Here is a 21380-nt window from a genome sequence, read left to right as displayed (position 1 = left end):
GAAGCTCACTCTGACTTTTTAAATTTAATTTCCCCTTTTCTCTTCCAACAAAAATTTAAATATCCATAGGGCAAAAACAAAGACTTCTTGCTTATTTGCATCTTCTAGCCAGGAGGAAAGCAGAACAGTTTTTTTTTTCTTGTATCTAAGAATATATACATTTTTTTTTGGTGGAAGCCCTCTTGTCTTCAGCTATCTAACGTCCTGTATGAGGAGAATGAAAGCAGCACAGGAATTTTCAAAGTTACAGGGTTAGCTCTTTCTCTCTTACGCACACACACAAACACATTTCTGTGCTGTGTTTCAAGCTCCCTTTGGAGTATTGCAGTGGAAATAAAATGTTGGGGTTGACTTCCTCTTGCCTGCCGTTGTGTGAGGCCAATGAATCTGCTCGGGGTTTAACACAGCTGCACCACACAGACCAGCACTGCCCACGTTGTGCTGGGGACACTCGTGGGCTTGCTTTGACTTTAACCTTGCACATGGTCTGTGGGTGCAAGTACCAGCCCAGTTACGCAACCCCTGTCTCCGTTCCTCCAGACTCCCCACCCTTCCCTGTTGGAAATAATGAGTTTTAGCTCTCACTCTGTTACCTTCCACCCAGTTTGGAACCCCTGACTACATTAAATCAGGCTCCATTTTGCAGATGGAGTTTTGCTTTCCCCTATAGGATTATGTATTTTACGGAGGAAGCGAAACTTAAATCTGGTTAATGACTGCGCTGAAGCATGTTGAGTTGATGCCGTGAAGCTTCTTCGCAGCCTGATCATGATTACCTGCAAGGGGAAGAGCAATTTTAAGTGCTAGAAGATGTTCTGTGTCAGGGTAGTGGAACTGCACATTGCTTAGTGGTCAGGGACACGTTCTGCCTTCAGGAAGGGCCATGTATTTCAGACTATTTTGCAGCTGGGTATACACAGATCACAGACTGAGGCAACTTGTTCAAGATCTGAGAAAACAGAATTACTTGCCTTCCCCCCCTCCCCTTGCCCCACAACTTCTCTTTGATCACATGAAAGTTTTCTTTTAGTGCTTTGTTTGCAATTTTTCCTTTTTTTTTTTTTTTTTTTTTTTTTAGGTGGAAACTTTGCACAACTCTCTCAGATTATGTCTTCAAGTGCTGCATGGGCATGAGAAGGCACCAAAAATTATGCAAACGAGCATTTTCAGTGTAGCAAAGTAGATCTTATTCCAAATAGACTTCAAATCCGCTGCCAGCCCTTGCTGTTCACAGGTTCCACGATCTGTACTGGGAATGAACTGAAATTCTGATTACAGCCTGTGGATTAGCAGAGGTTAGTGGGGCCAGCAGTCTGCCCAGGGCTAGCCTGCCAGGCATTGCGACTGCTCTTTTGTACTTGATCCACCAGATGCTAAAATTACATTAGTCGTCTTCCAACAGTCATATTCTAACATAAGTTTTTGGTGCAGTAGCCATGGATGTAGCTGTGCAAAACAGGAGAGAGACACCCTTCATGCCCTCTTTTGCTCTGACTGGGTCAGTAGCATCACCTGTGAGTAAGGTAGCCTGACAGTCCCTGTTACAGCAGCTTGCTTTAAATTGTTTGTTCTTTTAGTTTGCCATATGTTGGCTACAGGGACTGGAATTTTCTAGGAAGGATGTCTGCACCTAGACAGAGTCAGGTTAGTTTGTAGGGGGGAAATTACACTATTGAGGTTCAACTAAATTAGATCCAGAGAAAACGTATTGTTTAGTCCACACTTGAAAAAAAAAAAAGAAAAAAAAAGACATGAGAAAATTCTTGCTATTGTTTTGATGAGAGGGACACAGAGGATATGCTTGATACTTATCAAGAGCAAGCTGCAGTGAGTGCAAGCCATGTTTTTCCCTGCTCACACCACTTCCGTCCTCCAGTGTCTCTCCTGTCTCTCTCCTTACCCTCAGCCTCCCTACCTCCTGTGCCCTGCCTCTGACTCCCACCGGCTTACATACTGCTTCACCCCCCTGACCCCACCGCCTCAGTTGTCTCAACTGGAAAGAAAGTCCCAGCACAATCAGTTGCACCCTCGTTAGATTCTTCTGAGATGCCTTTTGGGTATAAATAGGGGCTGGGAGCGAAGGAACTTCAAGTTGTGCCCCGGGGAAGATGTGCTCTCACATTTAGATCTCACTGGACTTTTTATGAAATCTACGTCTGCAAAGGCGACCCAGTTCTGCTACACTTGAGCGACCGCTTACTGAATAGCCTCGCTAATATGAACCAGGTATATTTTAGTCTCCTAAAGTGCCTGGTCTGAGAAGAAGCTGCTGCCCTCAAAGAGAATGACATTTGCTTCACATCGCAAAAAACAGGGAGTCCTCATTCCCTGTAAGCGTCAGAAGCCCTTTATGAAGCTGGGCCTTTGACAACATGCTGCGAAATAAAAACAGGTCTTGTTATTAATTTAATATTTCTGTTAAATGTCCTCACATAACTGATCTTTGGCCGGCGACGACAACCTAACTGCTTGCAAACCCCATTGCTGAGAGAAGGGCAGAGAGACTTGAAAAGCTCGAAAAGGCAACTTTGCATTTCTCCAGAGTACGGGTGCAATCTCCAGCAAATTAATTTACGCTCCAAGCTTGCATCCCCTTGAGCGCTGGCAAAACAAGGTTTTGGCAGAGGTCTTTCAAGGGAACTGCGAAAGGTGCCTTGCAGGCACCGAACCGAAAACACAATTAGCAGTTGAGTCGGCTCTCGGTGCAGGAGCACGGGTAAGAAGGAAGACTTCATCCCCTTTGGAACGGGGAGCAGGGACGGGGGAGGCAGGGAAAACCGAGGGCATCCCGGCGTGCCGGCACAGCGGAGCGGGACCTCGGGGAGGGGACGGAGCTGGGGCGGGGGGGCCGTGCCGTGCCGTGCTGTACCGAGCTGTACCGTGCCATGCCGTGCCGTACCGGGCCGTACCGGGGCAGCGGGGGTCGCGGGGCCCCGCGGGAGCGGCTCTGCACCCCCCCCCCCGCCGCCCGTCCCCGGCCGGCAGCATCGGCCCCGCCCCGCGGCGTGCGCCAATGGGCGTGGGGCCTCATTTGCATATTTGCATATTGGCGGGGACATAAGGGGCCGGGAGGGAGCGGCGCCGGCAGAGGGGGGCAGCTGTGCCTGCGGCGGGCTTCTCCCCAAGTGACCCATCAACACTTCGTGCTTTTAGCTTTTTTTCTTTCTTCCCCCCCTTTTTTTTTTTTAAAAAAAAAAAAAAAGCAAAACTTAACTCTTCTTCCTATTCGTCCGGTTGTTTTTGTTTTGCTCCCTCGCCGAAAGAAACTTTTCCGCCGCGGCAGCGCGCACGCAGAGAGGAGGGGAGATGGGGAGGAAGGCGCTGCTGGCCGCGCTCTGCCTATGTCTGCCATGGGCCGCCGCTGTCGGCGATGACCCCGGTAAGTCCCGACCGGTCCCGACATGGGGAGGGGGCTCTGGGCGGGGCACGGGGCGGGAGAGCCTTAGACCGAGCCCGGAGCGTGGACGGGGCGGGCTGGGAGAGCCCCGGGGCATGCCCGCTGCCGTGGGGAGGGGGCTGCGGGGGGCACTGCTGCTGCACGGGGGGAAATGGGGGCTGGAGAGGGCTGCTGGAGGACCTGCGTCCTGCCAGGACAGATCCGGGCACGGTTCCCTTGCTCGGAGCTCAGGCAGGGTCTCAGCTCAGGGGTGGCATGGCCTGCGGAGGCTTGGGATGTGCTTGGGTTTTTTCCCCCCAGGAGCAAGGTGTCTCTTAAGAGTCCCTTTCTGGAGGCAGGTTGGCACTGCCGTAGCATCATGGTAGGGTCCTCAGCTCCGTGCAGGACGAGGACCCTCTTTTCTGAGGGCATTCACCTGTCCCGTGGGAGTCCCGCATCCCAGCTGGATGTGGTTCTTGGTCCCTTTCGTCCAAGGCAAGGCGGAATTTCATCACTGTCATAATAATGCATTTGGGCTGCAGTTAATGTAACAGAATCTGTTAGGAAAAATGTTAACAGAGGAGTGTACCCCCACAGTGTCTATATATACACATACAATTGTACTTACACCACACCTATTGTACTTACATTTGTGCGTGGGCACTCTCCAGGGTAGGGAAAGTAGGACACGTGTGTGTGTTGACTACTCGATGTTCCCTAGTGCTCCTGTTTAAGCCACAACATGATCGCAGCTTTGACAAGCAAAGAGACTGGTTTTAATAGACCACTACTCTTTAAACTTTTTAGTGGTGCCCTGTCATGGCATTACTTTTCAGACATTGTGTGAGAGTTTAGCGTATTGTTTAAAAGTCTATATCCTTAGAAGAAAATGTAGATGAATCTCCTACAGCTGCTAGGTGAAGCTAAAATGTATAATGCTACATCTTTTTTTTTTTTTTCTTCCACTGCAGATGCGTTTGTTATTTCCTTTGTGTGTAAGGAAGCTGGAGGGAAGTATTCGAAACTAAGAGCATGGGGTGCTAGAGCATAGCCAGAGGAATGTATTCTCATTTTGAATCCAATCTTGTGCCATCAGAGGCAATCAAAAGCAGTTTCCATCACAGTACCCAAATTTCATACAGTAAAATAGCTATCTTCCCAGAGAGAGCTTTCATCCCTCTAGGAATTGATTTGCCTTAGACTTACTGATTGCATTATTTCTCCATAGGAACAGGTTATATGTAAACAGGTTGTGTGATCATCCTAAAATTATCCAAGTCTTGAGCCTTGCACTATTTCTTCCACACCACAGTAAAAAGATGTTTTGGAGCCATGGAAAATACATGATCCATCCCTCCAGGAATCCAGAGTATTTAATAAACAACATAGAAAAAGATATTGTAGGTGGAGATAACATTGGTGTTCCAGGAAAAGATAATACACTACTAGGAATGCATGCTGATCTCTATTTTTACCAGTGTAAATCCAGAGTCAGGGGTTACACCAGATTTACACCACTGTGTGATGTGACCTGCTGGTGTTTGCTGTGGCTGTGTTTGGACAGACCTGCCAGGGCAGCTGTGGTATGGCCTTTCCAGAAACAATGCCTTTCTGGGGAGGAGGCTGCTGGACATCACAAGTGTGCTGTAGAATAGCATGGGCACTGGCACTCCTAAGAAAGTCTGCTGGGACCTCTTCTGTGCAGGAAGCACTTGCATGGTGTGGCTTTCTTATGCACCTTTTCCTCTGTATTACTGTAAAGCTTGGCGGTGATTGCATTTTATTGTCTTGGGCTAATTGCAGATGTTGCAGAGGGACTAATGGATGGCAAGATCTCTGCTGCTGGATTGAGTTACAGGCCTGCCAGCTGCAGCTGAGTAAGCACCTCTTTGACAGGGAGCGCCTCGGAGAGGGGTGAGCACCCGTGTGCACAGTGTGGGAGCCTCAGTGTGCCCTCACCCCGCCAGCTGCAGGGCTTGAGCAGGCCAGGGCCATGCTCAGCATCTGCTCTCTGGCCAAGATGGGCTTCAGAGGTGTCACTCTTTCCATTGAGAAGTGAGGGAGGACTTAACCTCAGGGCTCTGCCATGAGGAAACTTGCAGAATGGGAGATGGAATTTCTTTCACAGCAAAGTTAAACAGTAACCTGACTTACGGGGTAGGCTTTGTCAGATTGCAACATGCAGTAGTCTGCTTTCAGTTTATAGTGTAGCTGCAATTAAACAATCATACTTGGTGATGTAGCACAGCTGACCATCAGTGTGCTTCAGAGCGCTTTTAGGGACTCGGTGTGACTGATGGATGCCCTATCCCGATGCTGGTTATCAGGTGGAGGATGAGTTCCAGTTAACTCCAGCAGGTTGTGTAAATGTTTGTTGTGTGCAGATGTTTGCCTCTGTATGTGTGCGTGGACTTAAGTTTACTCAGGCTGGCAGTACACCTTCTAGTGATCTTTGCACCCAGCTAGTAGTCCCACTTCTGTGTACATAACACCAGGAAATTGTTGTTTACCAAAGATTCCTGTTCAAAATGTAGTTCAGATGCACTGATTCTTGCACGTGTATTGTTACCATATTTTGCATCCTGCATCTGATGCTGGCAGTTTATTTTATGATTCACATTCCAGATGCTGATATATCTTCAAACTCACATTTTCAACCCAGCTTACCAATGGTACTTCCCTTCATCCAAAACAGTTGACAGGTTGCTGTAGGCTTCTCACGGAGGAAATTTGAGGATGAATTCTCTTGATTAGTGTGTAACCGTGCATTTATATTGAGTCAGAATGCTTAAAGTCAGTGCGATGCTTTCAAAATTGTTAGCAGTAATGGACTGAATGGAATTTCACAAACTGCAAGTCAAAGTCAGTGTAACGAGGTTTAAACAGGAAAATGAAATTACTGACTTTTCCTAGTTACTAGATACTTTTCTGAACCTTGTCCAAGTTCTAGGATATTCCCTCTACCGTGATGTACACGACAGCTTTTTTAGAAGATGAAAACTGAGACTATGTTAGTGAAAGTTTCAGAAAGGCGGCAGAAATTTTGTGGAGCATGATAAAATGGAGTTTGGCAGTGCAGCCTGTAGGCTGTGAGAAGAGACAGCTCCAGTCTGAAATTGATGGCTTAATTCTGCTCCCTTTTCCAGTTCTCTAAATAGGTAAATATCCCTTTCTGGGCACTGCTGTGTGCTTACAGTTTAGTGAGGTGACCTATGCAGCTTTATTTTGTAATGGGGACTTATATTTGCCATGGTGCACCTGGAAGTTCTTGCAACACAGAGAACGTGCCTTTATACCTCTGCTTTACTAAGCCTGGGAAAGTGTGATTTTTTTTTTAGCAGAAGCATGGATTTGTTTTGTCTACAAATTTAAACCTTCAGGTCTGTTTTTCTTCAAGGCCTTGTTTAGAAATAGAATTGCAGTCTTATCCCAAAAACTATTTCAATGTCTCAGGGTGCACATAAACTTCTTTATCTGATTTCTATCCATCTACGTTATGTAAAGCTTATGGCAACTTCAGTTAAATTCCTATCCACCTTCCAGAAACATGCTGAAGGCTCCCCATTTCTGGGTTTGCCCTGGTTTGACTAACCCGAGTTGAAACACATCATTAGCTAGCTGGTAGTGTGTGTGCATTGACCTTCTTTGCATTTCTCTGGCATCGTGTCAGGCTATAGGAATGAAACCCACTGTCACAAAGTCTGACCAGCTCAGATCGGACATGATTCAAGGAGACTTCTTACTTTACATCTATGAGGAAAAGGTCCGTGACAAAAGTCTATGTATGACAAGGTTTAGTTCTCAGTCACCTTTTTTTTTTTTTTTTAATGAGACCAAGATACTTTGACATACAAAAGTCAAAGTGGCAAATACTTGCTTTCTGAAGCAAGCTGCTCGGTAGCTGCAGTTCTAAAACATGGTATGTATTGAGATCAGTATGTGAAATGAGTTTGTATATATGCTGTTATATACCCCTGTATTTTTTCCTGAAATTTAATATGCAGAAGGTGGGAGAGTAGGTGGTGCTGCAACATGTGTGGAGCACAACACGAGGTACAAATTGATCTTGTGCTGTGACCCAGACAGCATTTGCAAAGCCAAACTCAGGCAGCTCTTGAGGATAGCTTCTGATTAGCATGTCATTAAGCAGTCAGCAACAAATGCCACCACACACATTTCCCTCACGCAGAGGGTGTCTTGCTCCTGGGAAATGAACATGTGTGGACATTAGACACCAAGATGCTTTTTTTTTTTTTGAGCATGAAGGATGCTAATGATAATTTCTGACTCTCTAATTCCTCACACAACATAGCAGAAGGCCACTCTGCTCATTAAGCTATTTCCCTAACCCATGGGCTTTGCAGCCGGTGCTTTCCTGGGGGTGACACAGCCCTTATACCCTAAATACCACCCAAAGATTTTGAGGCTGAAACACTAATATTTGTCAAGCTTTTTCCACCTCTCCAGTGGCAGATGCCCCTGTACTCTAAACTCTCTTCATGAGTGAGTTACACGTGGGACTGCAAATTTGGTTTCTGAAAAGCTTGTTTCCAAAAGAGTCACAGTAAGTGCAAATTCTAGCATGTGTTTGTAATTGAGAACACACCAGAAGGCAGGATTTCAATTTAATTTACATTTTGGTTGATTATCAGATAGGTTTGATTCAGAAGGGAAATGATTTCTAAATATGAAAGGAAGCACTATTAACTAGTGAGCAGGTGGACTATTCTTGTTCGCCTTCCTGTGTGGAACAAGAATACACATAATTGAAAGTCTTTGCACTGTGTGCCTTAGACTTGAAAACTGTTCTTGGTTCTTTCCAAGTTTTACTGATTCACTGCTGAATGAGAAGTTATAGTTGATATTTAACCAATCAGACTTTGGGTATCTTCTTTTTCTGGCTAAAAAATAAAAAGAATAAGATTAAAGGTTTGTTTCAGAGAGGGGTTTTGCACTCCCTTGGTTGTGAGAAAATTAAGTTTTGAATGTGCAAAAAATACTAGAGGGGGGAAACTTCTGAGAAAACTTGCATGTGGTTAGTTTGGTAGATTTTGTTCATTTTCAGTAGGTAAAGTTTTATATTCAGTGTTATGTGAATCCTTCTGCTTGTTTGGGGAAGGATGCACAGGAAAAACACCTGTTCTTGATGGGGAAGGGGGCAGGAAGGGGGCTCGCAGTATAATTAGCCTGGATTAGCTAGCCAGGCAAGTGCAACCAAGGTCAAATACAGCCAAGGAAGCGGCTTGAATGGGGAGACCAGAAAAATAAGTTTTAGAAACAGTGAATGATTCTTGCCTCTGTATAATGCAGCACAACTTTGTGGAGACATATATATGCCAGGTATAGAAGACTCATGCAAAGGGGAAAAGAAGGGTGCTGGAAAACTGTTGTGCCTAGCATGAGGACCTGACCGCAGCCCTGTGCGTTCCCTGTGGTGGCTTGGAGCTATTCATTAATGCGTGTGTAGGAGTCTGTGAAAGCTTGGTGCTCGCGATGCCAGGAAACACAGCGCTGAGCAGGATGGAGTTGGCCTGAGTTCAGCTGCACTTGGAAAACAGGCAGTCAATATTTGCTAAAAGCAAGTTGACAAAATACGACCTGGTTTCAGGAAAGCATTGGCGTTTATGTCCATGGTTAATTACAGGATCTTTTGGATATAGAGGTGTTTACGTGTTGAATCAGACCTAGGAGGATGAGGCAAGCTTCCTCCTAGACAAAAGAAGTGGACATGAAGATTAAAGTAGCTTCTCTGCTTTGACAGGAACAAAAAGAAAACTTATGTTTTGAACCTAGAAGCTGGAGGGAGTTCTGAGATGTGATCCTTCCGGGCCATCACATGCTGTCTGACTACCAGTACATGATTTATCTATTTATTTTTCTTCCTTCAAATAGCTTCAAAATAACTTCAGGCAGAGGAAGACTTCTTTTTTTTCCTCAAATGTTGTTTATTAGATGATGTGGAAAAAAATACTGTCTTCAAAATGCAGGCTGCTGCTTTGCTGGCTTGGTTTCCTTAGTGGGTATCTGATATTCTCACCTACTGCTTTTCTCTGCTGGTAAAAAGTAAAATACCCACATTCTTATAAAACTTGGACTTTATGGCTCATATTTTTAATGGGCTGTGGTTACTGTATCCTAAGAAGAGCCTTGATAAACAAGTAACGTGTTTGTGATGAAGTGGAAGATGCACCTCCAAAATATGTAGTACTATGATAGGAATTTGCCGCTTTCCTGCATGCACCATGACTCCTAAAAGTGTCTCATACCTGCCTGACAGCTGGTCAGATTCTCACTGTTTCAGCAGTATCATGGACGGGGAGCAGTTTTCATGAACCTTTGGTTTCCCTCCCACATGCTCACTGGGGGAAATGAAAAGTGTTCTCCATTTCTTGACTGTTCTTGACCTCTCTCCAACATCATAACCAGTGACTTCTGAACTGTTTGCTCTAATACTTCTAAAAGGCAGCTCTGTTTTCTGTGATCTTGTATAGCAGAAGCTGAGATGAATTTTGAGGGAATCGAGAGCAAGTTTTCCTTACGGACGCCTGCAGAGCCCGATGAGGATGTCTGCTACCTGGTTCCCGGGCAGGTGGACAGCCTGGCACAGTGCAACTTCAACCACACCAGTAAAACCTTTGTGGTCATCCATGGATGGACGGTAAGATGAGAAGGGTGGCATGTCCCCTTTGGTTGCGCTCCTTGTGGATAGTGCTAGATGCTTCGGCTCATGGATCTGTGCCACAGATGATATTAAGATCTTTGATCTCTTTGTTTGTTTGTTTTGTTTGTTTTTAAACCACAACAAAACAGGTGACAGGCATGTATGAAAGTTGGGTCCCAAAGCTGGTGGATGCTCTGTACAAGAGGGAACCTGATTCAAACGTCATCGTGGTGGACTGGCTAGTTCGAGCTCAGCAGCACTACCCAGTGTCTGCTGCGTACACTAAGCTGGTGGGAAAGGATGTCGCTACATTTATTGACTGGATGGAGGTAAGTCACATTTCTCACATATTTAATCTCCTGTGTCCACAGAGTATTTCTGAAGGCTCTGTGAAAGATAGATATGAAAGACAGGTTCCTATATATTATATAGCAGTCGCACTTTGGCGCAAATGGTTGGAAGTCTGCCTTGCCTTTGGAATTTATTTAGGGGATCCAGAAACTGGGGCAGAAGATGGCTGAAAATCTATGGTACACAGGAATGTGTTTTGTCCCTAATTCTTTATTTCCCTCTACTTTGGTTTTTGCGTTAAGCAAAAAACTCAAGTTAACTCAAGCAAGCTTGTATGGAGCAAGGTTATACTGATTATATTTATTTATTTATTTTTTTGCTGTTACTCATGGCTCAAGCAGAAATTCTGCTTTTTATAAAATAACTTCCCCTGCGTCATCTGATGTTGTCCCACTTAATGTCAGATTTTAAATGAAGCTCTCTTCTCCAGGAGCAGTTCAACTACCCTCTCAACAATGTCCACTTGCTGGGGTACAGTCTGGGTGCTCACGCTGCTGGGATTGCTGGGAGCCTGACCAAGAAGAAGGTGAACAGAATTACTGGTAAGGAAACCTGTAGTTGTAGAGAGTGGAGAGTTCTGTCTCCTCCATACTGAAATATTACTTTCCTCTGGAGAATCACCAGAATGTTGCTTGTTGGCTGTATTTAGGCTGTGTTCATTCTACATTAAATCAGTGGTTCTGGTATTTATATAGTAGAACTGGAAAAGGTTCAGAAAAGATCAATCAAGGTGGTGAGTGAGAAGCCTCAGTATTTTTCTGCACAAGAGATGAGTAAATAGGCAGGGATTTATCAGCCATGAAGAGATTGGTTTGGGGGAATGGGATTGTAAATGGCCAAATCTATGGCCTGGGGAAGGTCTCTGTGTCTCTTGCAGCACAACAGCTGCAGGGAGTTGTCTCCATCTGGGTGGACATCCCTTGCAGCTGCTGGGAGCATTTCCAAGAGGAGTGGGAGGTGGATCCTCCTGCCATGGGTGTAGTACCTGCAGAGAGAGCTCTTTGCCATGGTATGCTTTGGATGCAAGAAGTCTGTACAGGTTCAAGGGGAGATTGGACAAGTAATCTGAAGAAATCCACTGTGGGTTACTAAAAATTAAATCATAACAGGCTCCAGTAATTTTCTAGGCTGAAAGTAATACTAAACAAAAAGTAAAGTAAAAGTAAAAAAGTAAAACTAAACAGTTATGGGAAGAGGAAAGAAATACACATTTGTTTGCCCTGTACCTATGCATACTTAGGTGTCTGCTTAGGGTGATATTTTTTGGGAGGTTGAAGAGTGTGCTGGATAAGGTGGTGCACTGTAGCACGGCCATTTGGTCTGGTTTACAGCCCAGCACCTGGAGAGCTGAGCTCTGCTTTGCCCCAGCACTGATCTCAATGACAAAGGAAATGCCAACATCAGCAAACAAGGCTAAGAAAATCACTCATCTGTGGCATCTTCGGTGCTGAGAGAGCCTGGGAGCCTCATTCAACCTGTAGCCTGGCTCCCTTCCTCCTGGAGCTGTTTGTGCATGCCTTATGAACAGGAGTTCCTGCTCACTGGCAGAATGGTTCTGGCTGTTTGTGGTGTCAATGTTGCTGCAGCTTGACAGTTTACTGTAATAACCCCTCTCCCCTTAGGCATGCAGGCTGCAATGCTCTTATTTATGTTTTCCACTTGTTTCCCTAGTAAAGAGTTAGCAGCAAGACATTTTCCACACTTCAAACACTTCAAATAGAAATTTTACAATTCTTCTGTTCCTTGACAAGAGGGGAAACATTGAGAAAATATTTACAACTTGTTTCTCCCATCCACTGGAAACACTACAGCTGTGGGGAAGTTATCTGTGCTTCTTTACATACATTTACATACACCTTATTTGTCAGATAGTGTCAGCACGTCAAAGTAGTGTATTTGATTCTCCTGCATACATGAATGTTACTTAAATGATCCCACTTTAATGTCTGTAGTGATGCCATAGGCAATACTCCGGCCCAGTGTGGCACCAGAGCTTGGCACTTGCATCGCTGTCAGTGTTTTGGCAGACAACCATCTCAGTTATTCTTTGTGGTTTGCACCATAAAGGGCTGGATCCTGCTGGTCCCACCTTTGAGTATGCTGATGCCCTCACACGCCTCTCCCCGGATGACGCTGACTTCGTGGATGTCCTACACACCTACACCCGCGGCTCTCCGGATCGCAGCATCGGCATTCAGAAGCCCGTAGGACACATCGATATTTACCCTAACGGGGGAGGCTTCCAGCCGGGCTGCAACTTGGGAGAAGCTCTACGCCTGATTGCTGAAAAAGGCTTTGCAGGTGAGGATGCTCTGAAAACAAAGTGTTGTATCCAAAGGAAGATCATCATCCAAAGCAGAGATCTGGATACAGGAATTTGTCCTTTAGGTTCTTTTAATATTGTCCCTTAAAAACCCAGCCATGGCTTAGTGGATTTTACACCATTTTGTATGTGTGTATACATATTTCATATATATTTTTCTTTGAAGATGTGGATCAGCTGGTGAAATGCTCTCACGAACGATCCATCCACCTCTTCATCGACTCCCTCCTCTACGAAGAAAAGCCCAGCATGGCCTACCGCTGCAACACGAAGGAGGCCTTTGAGAAGGGGCTCTGCCTCAGCTGCCGCAAGAACCGCTGCAACAACTTGGGTTACAAGGTCAACAGAGTGAGAACAAAGAGAAACACCAAAATGTACCTGAAGACCCGTGCTCAGATGCCCTACAAAGGTAGGTTTTGCTGGCTTACTGGTGAGCAAGGCTGGTAGTTTTGCTCAGCTGTGCATCGGGGTGGGCTCATGCTGCAGATGACAATGTTGCTATTTTGGTGCCTACAGTGAGCCTGTAGGCAAGGCTGCATGCGTTTGGGTTGCCCACAAGCTGAAGTGCAGGGTCAGAGCATCAATGCCATTTTATTAAAGGGGTGGTGAGTAGAATACAAAAAAGAGGGTGTTTTGAAATAAACTCCTAAGGGACAAAATGAAAAGAGGATTTATTCTGCAGCCCAGACAATGACTGCACTTGGAACAACTGAATCTTCAGATTTTTTAATTTTTTTTTTCAAATAGTTGAATTTTTCCTGCTGCTGGGAAAATAATCAGCAGAGCTCAGCCTGATGAGTAACTTGCTTAAAGTTGTGCAGCCATCAGATTTGTGCCTTTCATACTGCTTTTGCCAGAGGAGCACTGCATCCCATGTTAAAATCTCACAGCAGTTCTTGATTTCCACTGCCACAGCGGTAGGTCTGAAAAGGACAATGCCAGAAAGAACTGGATGGCTTTCAGCTAAGAAAATAACTGCAAAGTTGGATTTAATTTTTTTTTTCCTCCCTAGTTTTGACTGTGCCACATGATATATTGATTGCTGTGTGCATTGTGTGTTGGACTAGCAATCAGAGGGCACGTTCCTGCAGTGTTAGAACAGATGCAAGAACAGTGTTTTGTTGGCATTTGGCACTTAATCTCTGGTGTCAGGGGACTGAAATAAACAGTCCTCTATGAGGAAGGCACGATTCTTGTTTCATGTCAAGGGCTGCAAGTCTTGCACTCTTAAAACAGATTTGAAGGCAATACTACAGATTCTGTGGTTATTATGTTGTCAGAAAGGACTGAAAAGCTTTTTTTTTTTAAGGTTGTGATACCCTTGCATCCTAATTGTTACCTCCTCACAAAAACAGTTCCCTGGATACCCACATAGCTCCTGTATTTAGTGATGCTCTTGTATTCCAACCTAGGATTTGTGCAGGGTTTTTTTTGAGCGTTTGTCGACAGCAGTCTCTTTGGAGCTTGAGAGGTTTTTAATAATGGCCTTTTCTTTTGTGTTCTTCTAGTCTTCCATTACCAGGTCAAGATCCATTTCTTTGGAAAGGCAAATATGACCAAGACAAACCAGCCATTCCTGATCTCTCTGTATGGCACTTTAGATGAGAGTGAGAACATTGCTTTCACATTGTGAGTAGCTACAGAAAGAATTGAAATGCACTGTTGAGTCTAGCATAAATCTGTTAAAGAGCCGATCTGAAAAACTTGGGGTTCTAACTCCAGCTACAGAAATCTGTTACAGGGTCCCAGAATTAGTTCTTGTCCTTGATCAAGAGAATGCATCATTCATCCATTGCTAAAGCTAATGATCTAAGATCTATAGGAGACATTCTTTATATTAGATCTGAAACATAGAAATGGTCTGACCTATGGCCCCGTCTAAGAAGAATTTTTGTGTTGTGAATGTGTCATCATTACTCCCCAAAACTCCTTTTTGCCATGTTCCAGCTGAACATGGCAAACCTGAATGTGACCTGGCGTAAACTGCCAGATTGGGCTGAAGGCCTCTGCATAGAAGCTGAGGGAGACATGTTTCCAAAGCTCTGGAAAGGAGCATAAATCTCTTCTTACACACCCTGAACATGGGCTGGAAGGGAATGAGGCTGGAAGGCACCAAGGTGTGTTTCCTACTCCAAGGAAACGCTGTATGCAAACTGTTCCTGGCTGGTGCTTGTCTAACACCTCCCTGAGAGCCACCAGCAATGGAGAAGACACCCATCTGTCCCAGGCTTTTTACTAGCTTGCTACAGAAGGCTTTTATTATTATTATTATTTTATTTTTTTCACTCCTTGTTCCATCCATCAGATCTATGGAGGACAGTTTGCTTTCTCCCTCTTTGAAGTACATAAAATCTTGACACTGTTTCCCCTTCTTTCTCTAGTTTTCTATCCTTTAGGTTAGAAAGCCCCTATCCTTCTAATCTTTCCAGAGTTCACTTAGGACTACTGATTAGTCTTTTTGGCTCTTAAGACCTTCCCAACAGCTTTTTTTTTTTTCTTTCCTGACTCCCCACAGGCCTGAAGTCTCCTCAAACAAGACCTTCTCTTTCCTGATTTACACAGAAGTGGACATTGGTGACCTGCTTATGCTAAAGCTGCAGTGGGAAAAAGACAGCTTCTTCAGCTGGTCAGACTGGTGGACTCCTTTTACATTCAACATCCAGAGAGTCAGAGTGAAGTCAGGCGAAACTCAGAAAAAGTAACTTGTTTTCATTGTCATAAAGTATCTTAGTTTTAATTGCCAGTGTTACTCTAATCATGGTATCTCACGGGGCGGGACAAAACATGGAAAGCAGTTGTAAATGAGTGCAACACTGATAGTCAGGGCTCCAGTAGCACCAAACCTGCATTTATTTCAGCCATATTCAGCTGTTTGCCTCCACTGGGATCTGCAATCTGTAATTTCACTCCCACAGAATTCATTTGCATCCCACTGTCTCATTTGCCTCAGGTTGGTTATAATATGCAAGAGAGGATCTCAACGAGAAGCTCTGATTGTATTTGCAATTTCTCCTTTCTCTTGCTGGACACATGCACAGGTTTTCATGCAAAGAGCCTGCTTAAAAGTAAACTTTTCAGAAACATTTCCAAAAAATGCATTCACACTGGAAAAGATTGCTTCGTTAAGCTGGATTTTCTGAAGAGTAGGACGTATCTTAATGGTGGGTGGGAAATGAAACACATGAATGCTGCAGATGTTGCTAATACATGAATGCTAAAACAGCAGTTAATCTGAGCAGTACTGCTTTCCCCTGAATCTTTTGAAGTATTTAGATTCATTAGACGTGAGATCTGTTAGCAGAAAATGGGTCTGGAACAGAGAATGTGCATGTCCTGTGTACAATGTTGTGAATAGTATGTTCCTCCTTTAAATAAACAAGGCAGTCACTTTATCAAAAAAACAGTTATCAGAGCTGAACAAATATAGGGGTTGGGAAAGTACTGATAAGTAGAAAAGCAACCACTCAGGTTTGCTGGAATTGGCAACCTACTCTGTTTGCAAATATTCAAGGGAGCAAGGCTTTCTTCCAAGATCATTAACCTAAAGGAAAAGTCACACGACTAGTGTAAATAAAGAACCAAGAGACTTCGAGGTAGAGCCTCTGCTCTCTCAGCCACAACAAGGTTTTATGCAAAGGGCTAACAAAAGTTTGAGGTCCATACATCCTGCATTTACCAGTTTTTCTTACACGGTGATTCTTTTCTTACGGAATTTTTTCTTTATATTTTTTAAAATAATTTTCTGCCAGTGATTTTCCCAGGCTGGTAAAGCAGTAGTGCCCCACATGGCAGTGTGAACACTGCTTCCCAGCATCCTGTTCCTGCAGTTAAAAGAAGATGTCTGGCTCAGTCATCTAAATGTCCAACATCTATTTCACAGGGTGGTGTTTTGTTCTCGAGATGGCACCTCACGTCTTGGTAAAGGAGAAGAGGCAGCAATATTTGTGAAATGCCTGGAGCAGCCTGTCAACAGGAAAAGGGGAGGGTAAGAGCAAGCACCATTGTCTTAAGGTTGTGGAAACATGAATGGGTTTCATAAAACTTCGAGATTTGATTGATTCTGCACTAATATTCTAAACAATGCAGAAACATCGCAACTCAGTCTAATTTGAGGTTTGCTTGTAGGAGCTTTGGTAGCTTAAAAGCCCCAGACTTGGTTCTCTGCTAACCATCTCCTCATGTGGTTGTTACCACACCTGCAAAGCAAGTGCAAGTCCCTCTCACACTGTGGTGGTGGTGAAGTATAAATCTTACTGTTAAAGAGGGTTTACTAACAAACCCTCTGGTTTTAGAGGGCACTAACACAGAGGAAAGCTTTCTTCTGTCTGAAGGAGTTCTATGTTCACCCTTAATGCAAGGACATCCAAGCACCCATGCTGAGTCAGTCCAGAGCCCTTCCTTAGGCTAGACGTGGGTCTGGAGGCTGGTATAGACAGAAACAGGGCAGGCACATGGAGGTACTCTCACTGGCACACTACTTTCCTCTGGATTAGTGACTTCCTGAGATTCGCACCTCAAATTTATAGCAAGATTACATCTGTGTGTTTAATGCATATTTTTTTCCTGATTAGTAACTTTTCTGACCCAGAGTAAACTTTAAATGTGAGGACAATTTTACTTGGACTTTATCCACTAAAGTTTGAGCTGGAGAAGCGGTTATATTTATTTTAGTGCAGTTGCTATCAGTGAAAGGTCTCATGGGGATACTTGTAGACTTAGATCTTTTTTTCTGCATAAAAAGGCACATGTGCTGACCTTCACTCCAGGGCAATGACCTGGCGAGGCCTTGGGAGCTCTGTGTGTGTGTGTGCATGTGTGTTTGTCTGACACACCTGTAAAATTCAGTGGCGGCCAGGAACAGCCCAACCACATAACTTATTTTCCTGTTGAGTATTGTTTTTGGATCTTAAGTCTCAAAACAAGACAAAAATTGAACAAGTGTCTTATGTCTTTCTCTTCACCTTGTCTGTATTGTTTTTTTTCTTCCCACAGAGCCAAGAAAGCCTCTAAAGAAAATTCTGCACAGGAATCTGCTTAAAAGTGACAAGAATTAAGATTTTTTTTCCACACTGGGGAGGAGGAGAGTCTGTTCATCCCAATGAACTGGATGTTCAGAACCAAATATATAGAAATATTTATCCGCCACTGGCCTTTTTGCCTGCTATTCCTAGCTACTTAGGAGGCTTCTTGTAAGGAAGTCTCAGCATACAAAATACTAACCATAAAGATACATTATCGAATAGTTGTTTAAAACAAAGAAATCCCCGCAACAAATTGCCAAAGGCTTGAGTGTTAGGAAGGAATAAGTGATTTTTGCTTAATCATGGTGCCTTGTGACAAAGTTTCTTGACATCAGTTCCTCTATAGCAGTTTTGTAGTATTTATTGAAAAGAAGCAGAGACCTGTACCTGGTTTCTTTCTGGAGTCTTCTGGAACTGGACTTTTATTTCCTCCTTGCTTGGCTATCTGAATTTTCAGACAGTTCAGTGGCTAGAGTTCATTGTCTTCAGGTGTGTGTTTAGCAAATAGGTAGGCTTCTCATGTGAAAAAATACTTTTGCTGTGTGTAAAGCTGTATCCAAAAGATGTCAGGGACTGACTCAATATGGGGATGAATTTTTTAGTTTGTGGTTATGAATGTGCTTTACTGGGGGTAAATGCCAGTGCTGCTTAGCAGTACTTATGGTCTGTTAAACTATATACTTCTATGCAGCGTAACCTGTAATAAATAGCAGTTGTAGGAGAAGACAGCAATACCAGTGTCCTATGCAGACATTCAGCTTTTCATTTGTGCTTTCATTCCCCTGAAAATGGAGCCATCAAACCTCCAACACTGTGCTGAGTAAGGAACGGCAACGGAGTTGAGCTACCAGAAACCGCAGGGAATGGACTTTTTTTTTTAACCACTTGCTTGCATCCCTGATGCTAAAACTAAGAGTTTCAGTGCTGTTTGACACTAAATGCCATTCATGCAGCTGTGTGACAGCTATATCTGGTTTGCAGTGCAACTAAATCCACAGGTGACCAGCATACCCCTGCTTCCCTGTACTGGAATTGTGACTTCCAGTGACCAGCCTTCATTTGTTGCTTGGCTGTGATGTGATGCCAGATACTAGGAGTTGCCTTGAGGTGGAATTCAGCAGGGAGCAAGATCTGTGACATTTAAAAAGAGCCTGATTTTTTGATGCACAAAAATGAATGGTCTGAGAAACACTTGAATTAGACGTGTTGTGAGTTGCCAAAAACAGATATATTGAAGGCTTTCTGCTTTCCCTTTCTTGAAGTAATGTGTAATTTTTCTAGTGCTTGGGAAAATTCAATAGCCTTCATTTAGCTTTCTAGAGGATAAACAAAATACCGGGGAGGTAGAAGGATTTGAAGGTAGACATTTGGAGAAGTGTAATGTTGATGTATTGATGCTGGTTTTCATAGTCTTTTCCCACATGTGCAAGACAAAGTGTGGAGGTGGTGATTCTCCAAGACCATCCTATCTTTGAAGCAAAACCAACATAAATACATTTATGTGCACAGTTGTTTTTTTTTTCTAGCCATCGCTGCTAGTATATATGGGGATAAAAGTCTTGAACAGTGCAATATGTTGGAATATTAATAACTCCGAAATTGCTTACATTTGGTTTCCTCACTACAGATAGGATGAGTCATTGAGGGTGGGGCTGAGTATTGAGCCACAGCATATGAGACCTCTAAAAATAAATATGATTCTATATTCCCTATAGACTTCACATTTTGTTGCAATCTTCTCTTTAGAGTTAAAGTTCTCTGGAAATAAAATGTGTGTAAACAGGTGTGCTTTTAATCCAATATCTAACTCAAACACATACGGAACTTGGATACAAAATAGTGAGGGTTCTTTTACTTGGGGACACATGATTTAGCTTTGAATGTTATTTATTAGCTGTAAATACCATATTTATGTGTTTAAAGGTAGTTTGTATATATTGCTAAAGTTGCTGAGAGTCTTTACATTTATACAGTTGTGTGGTATTAATCCTGTATATAGCTTTACAGAGAGATTTTTATCAACAAACCACTTACACTGCATTATTTCCAGTGTGGTTAATAAGTTTTTTTTTTAAAAAAAAACTCCTCAGTTTTGTACAGAATGGAAACCTATGGTTTTAATAAAACTCTCAAACTGATGCCAAAGTCACTAGTTTCATTTTGATGAAACAATCTGCTGTATATGTCTTATGTGAAGTCCACAGCCTTTTACTTGGATTCTGAGATGAGAAGATGGGGTAAGATTTTTTTATTATTTTAAATGCAAGTTGTAATTTTTTTTTTCATTTTATGATGTTTTGGGAAATGTGAAAATCACAAATCCAGATACTAAATCTCTATGTGCCTGCGAGTATCTCGATCACAAGTGAAAAGTGAAGCAGCTAGTCTGCTGTTCGTGGTTTCTAAGTTTCATGCCCTTTTACAACAGCCCATCCTTTGAAAGTCTCCTTTCCTTTTTTTTTTCTTTGTATTTTCCTCCCAGCAGAACTGTGCTTGTGCACTTTCCTCTACCAAAATAGAAACTTTCTCTGCAAATTATACTTCTGACCACTTGGTTACAGGAGGCAAACACTGATCCCTAACCCTTACCACCACTTTCTAAAGGGAGTAACAGTGAAAAATCACTTTGGCCCATACTCGTGCGCAGCTGAGCTCAGGCATTTGACCTGTGTGGGCTCCAGCAGCCAGACTTGCCCTGTGATTCACAGCAAGGCCGTACCAAGGCTGTTTGAAGAGGAGCACTAGAATTAAGTTGTAGCAACGTGTGTGAGGGACAGTATTTAGAGCAGCTCTGACTTGGTTTAGGATGGCTCTATGGCAGGAGCAGAGCTTTGCTCCTCCTGGTGCAATCAGAGAGAAAGTATGACATGGAAAAAGGATGGGGCACAAATACAGAAGACAAATGGAGGAAGAGGGATGAAAGAAGTGGGTGATCAGAAATACCCTCGGGAAGTGAATGAGAGAGGGAAGAGGTGGGGAGGAATCCAAACTGCAGTAAGGGAATGAACAGAAATGCCAGCAGCAGGTGCTTTAAGGACACTGCTGCTTTCCATGTGTCAGAGGCTGGGTTGAGGGATGGGAAGGACTCTCATAAGACAAGGCCTATGACCACATCTGAAAGCATCCTGCTTATTTTTATATGTATATAACGTACTGCATCATTTGCAGTAATGACGTTACATTATTGTTTTAAAGCCACAAGAACCTCACTACACTAAACAGGTTAAGAGGTAAAGCAGGGAAATAGCTTTTGGTGGAGGTACAAGAACCCAGGACCCCCCTGGAAGCCTGCAGTCATCTCTGGCCCCTTAACTCCTGCATTTTGCTCTGCAGTGCCCAGTGGCATCAGGAAAGGTGATGATCCTTGGCGTAATTCCCGCCCGTGGCAGCCAGTGTGGCCTCTGGAGGGGGTAATGGGGGAAGGATAGGATCCCCGTGGCTACCCAATGCATCTCACCTGTAAATGCTTCGAACAGGCACAAAGAGTTGTTCTTGGCTGGAAAGACTGAACAAAAGGATTTCAGCCAATGCACCTGCAAGGCAAGGAAGCCCTGACTCAAGTACTTGCTGCCTATATTTTACTCCTGCATATTTCGTTTTGATGAGTTTTTGGAACCCAGAAATGATTGCGCTGTCTGTAGGTGTCTC

At 43.8% G+C, this 21380-nt stretch overlaps 1 protein-coding gene across 2 annotated transcripts; it reads left to right on the top strand.

Annotated features, from left to right (window-relative positions):
• The first annotated feature begins 3082 nt into the window (after positions 1–3082).
• Positions 3083–19870, top strand: LPL (lipoprotein lipase). 2 transcript variants are annotated; one of them, XM_083815970.1, is made up of 10 exons: positions 3083–3379; positions 9868–10034; positions 10187–10366; positions 10819–10930; positions 12456–12689; positions 12878–13120; positions 14220–14340; positions 15227–15409; positions 16592–16696; positions 17704–19870. In XM_083815970.1, the coding sequence occupies exons 1-10, from the start codon at positions 3307–3309 to the stop codon at positions 17747–17749; spliced, it is 1464 nt and encodes a 487-aa protein (XP_083672096.1). In that variant the 5' UTR covers positions 3083–3306; the 3' UTR covers positions 17750–19870. The 2 variants fall into 2 exon arrangements, with proteins under 2 accessions (XP_083672096.1, XP_083672097.1); XM_083815971.1 differs by having other exon boundaries at positions 3084–3379; positions 9871–10034.
• The last annotated feature ends 1510 nt before the right edge of the window (positions 19871–21380 follow it).

This window comes from Anser anser, assembly GCF_964211835.1.
Source record: "Anser anser genome assembly, chromosome: Z".
Lineage (NCBI taxonomy): Eukaryota > Metazoa > Chordata > Aves > Anseriformes > Anatidae > Anser > Anser anser.
This window is presented reverse-complemented; position numbering and strand designations above follow the sequence as displayed.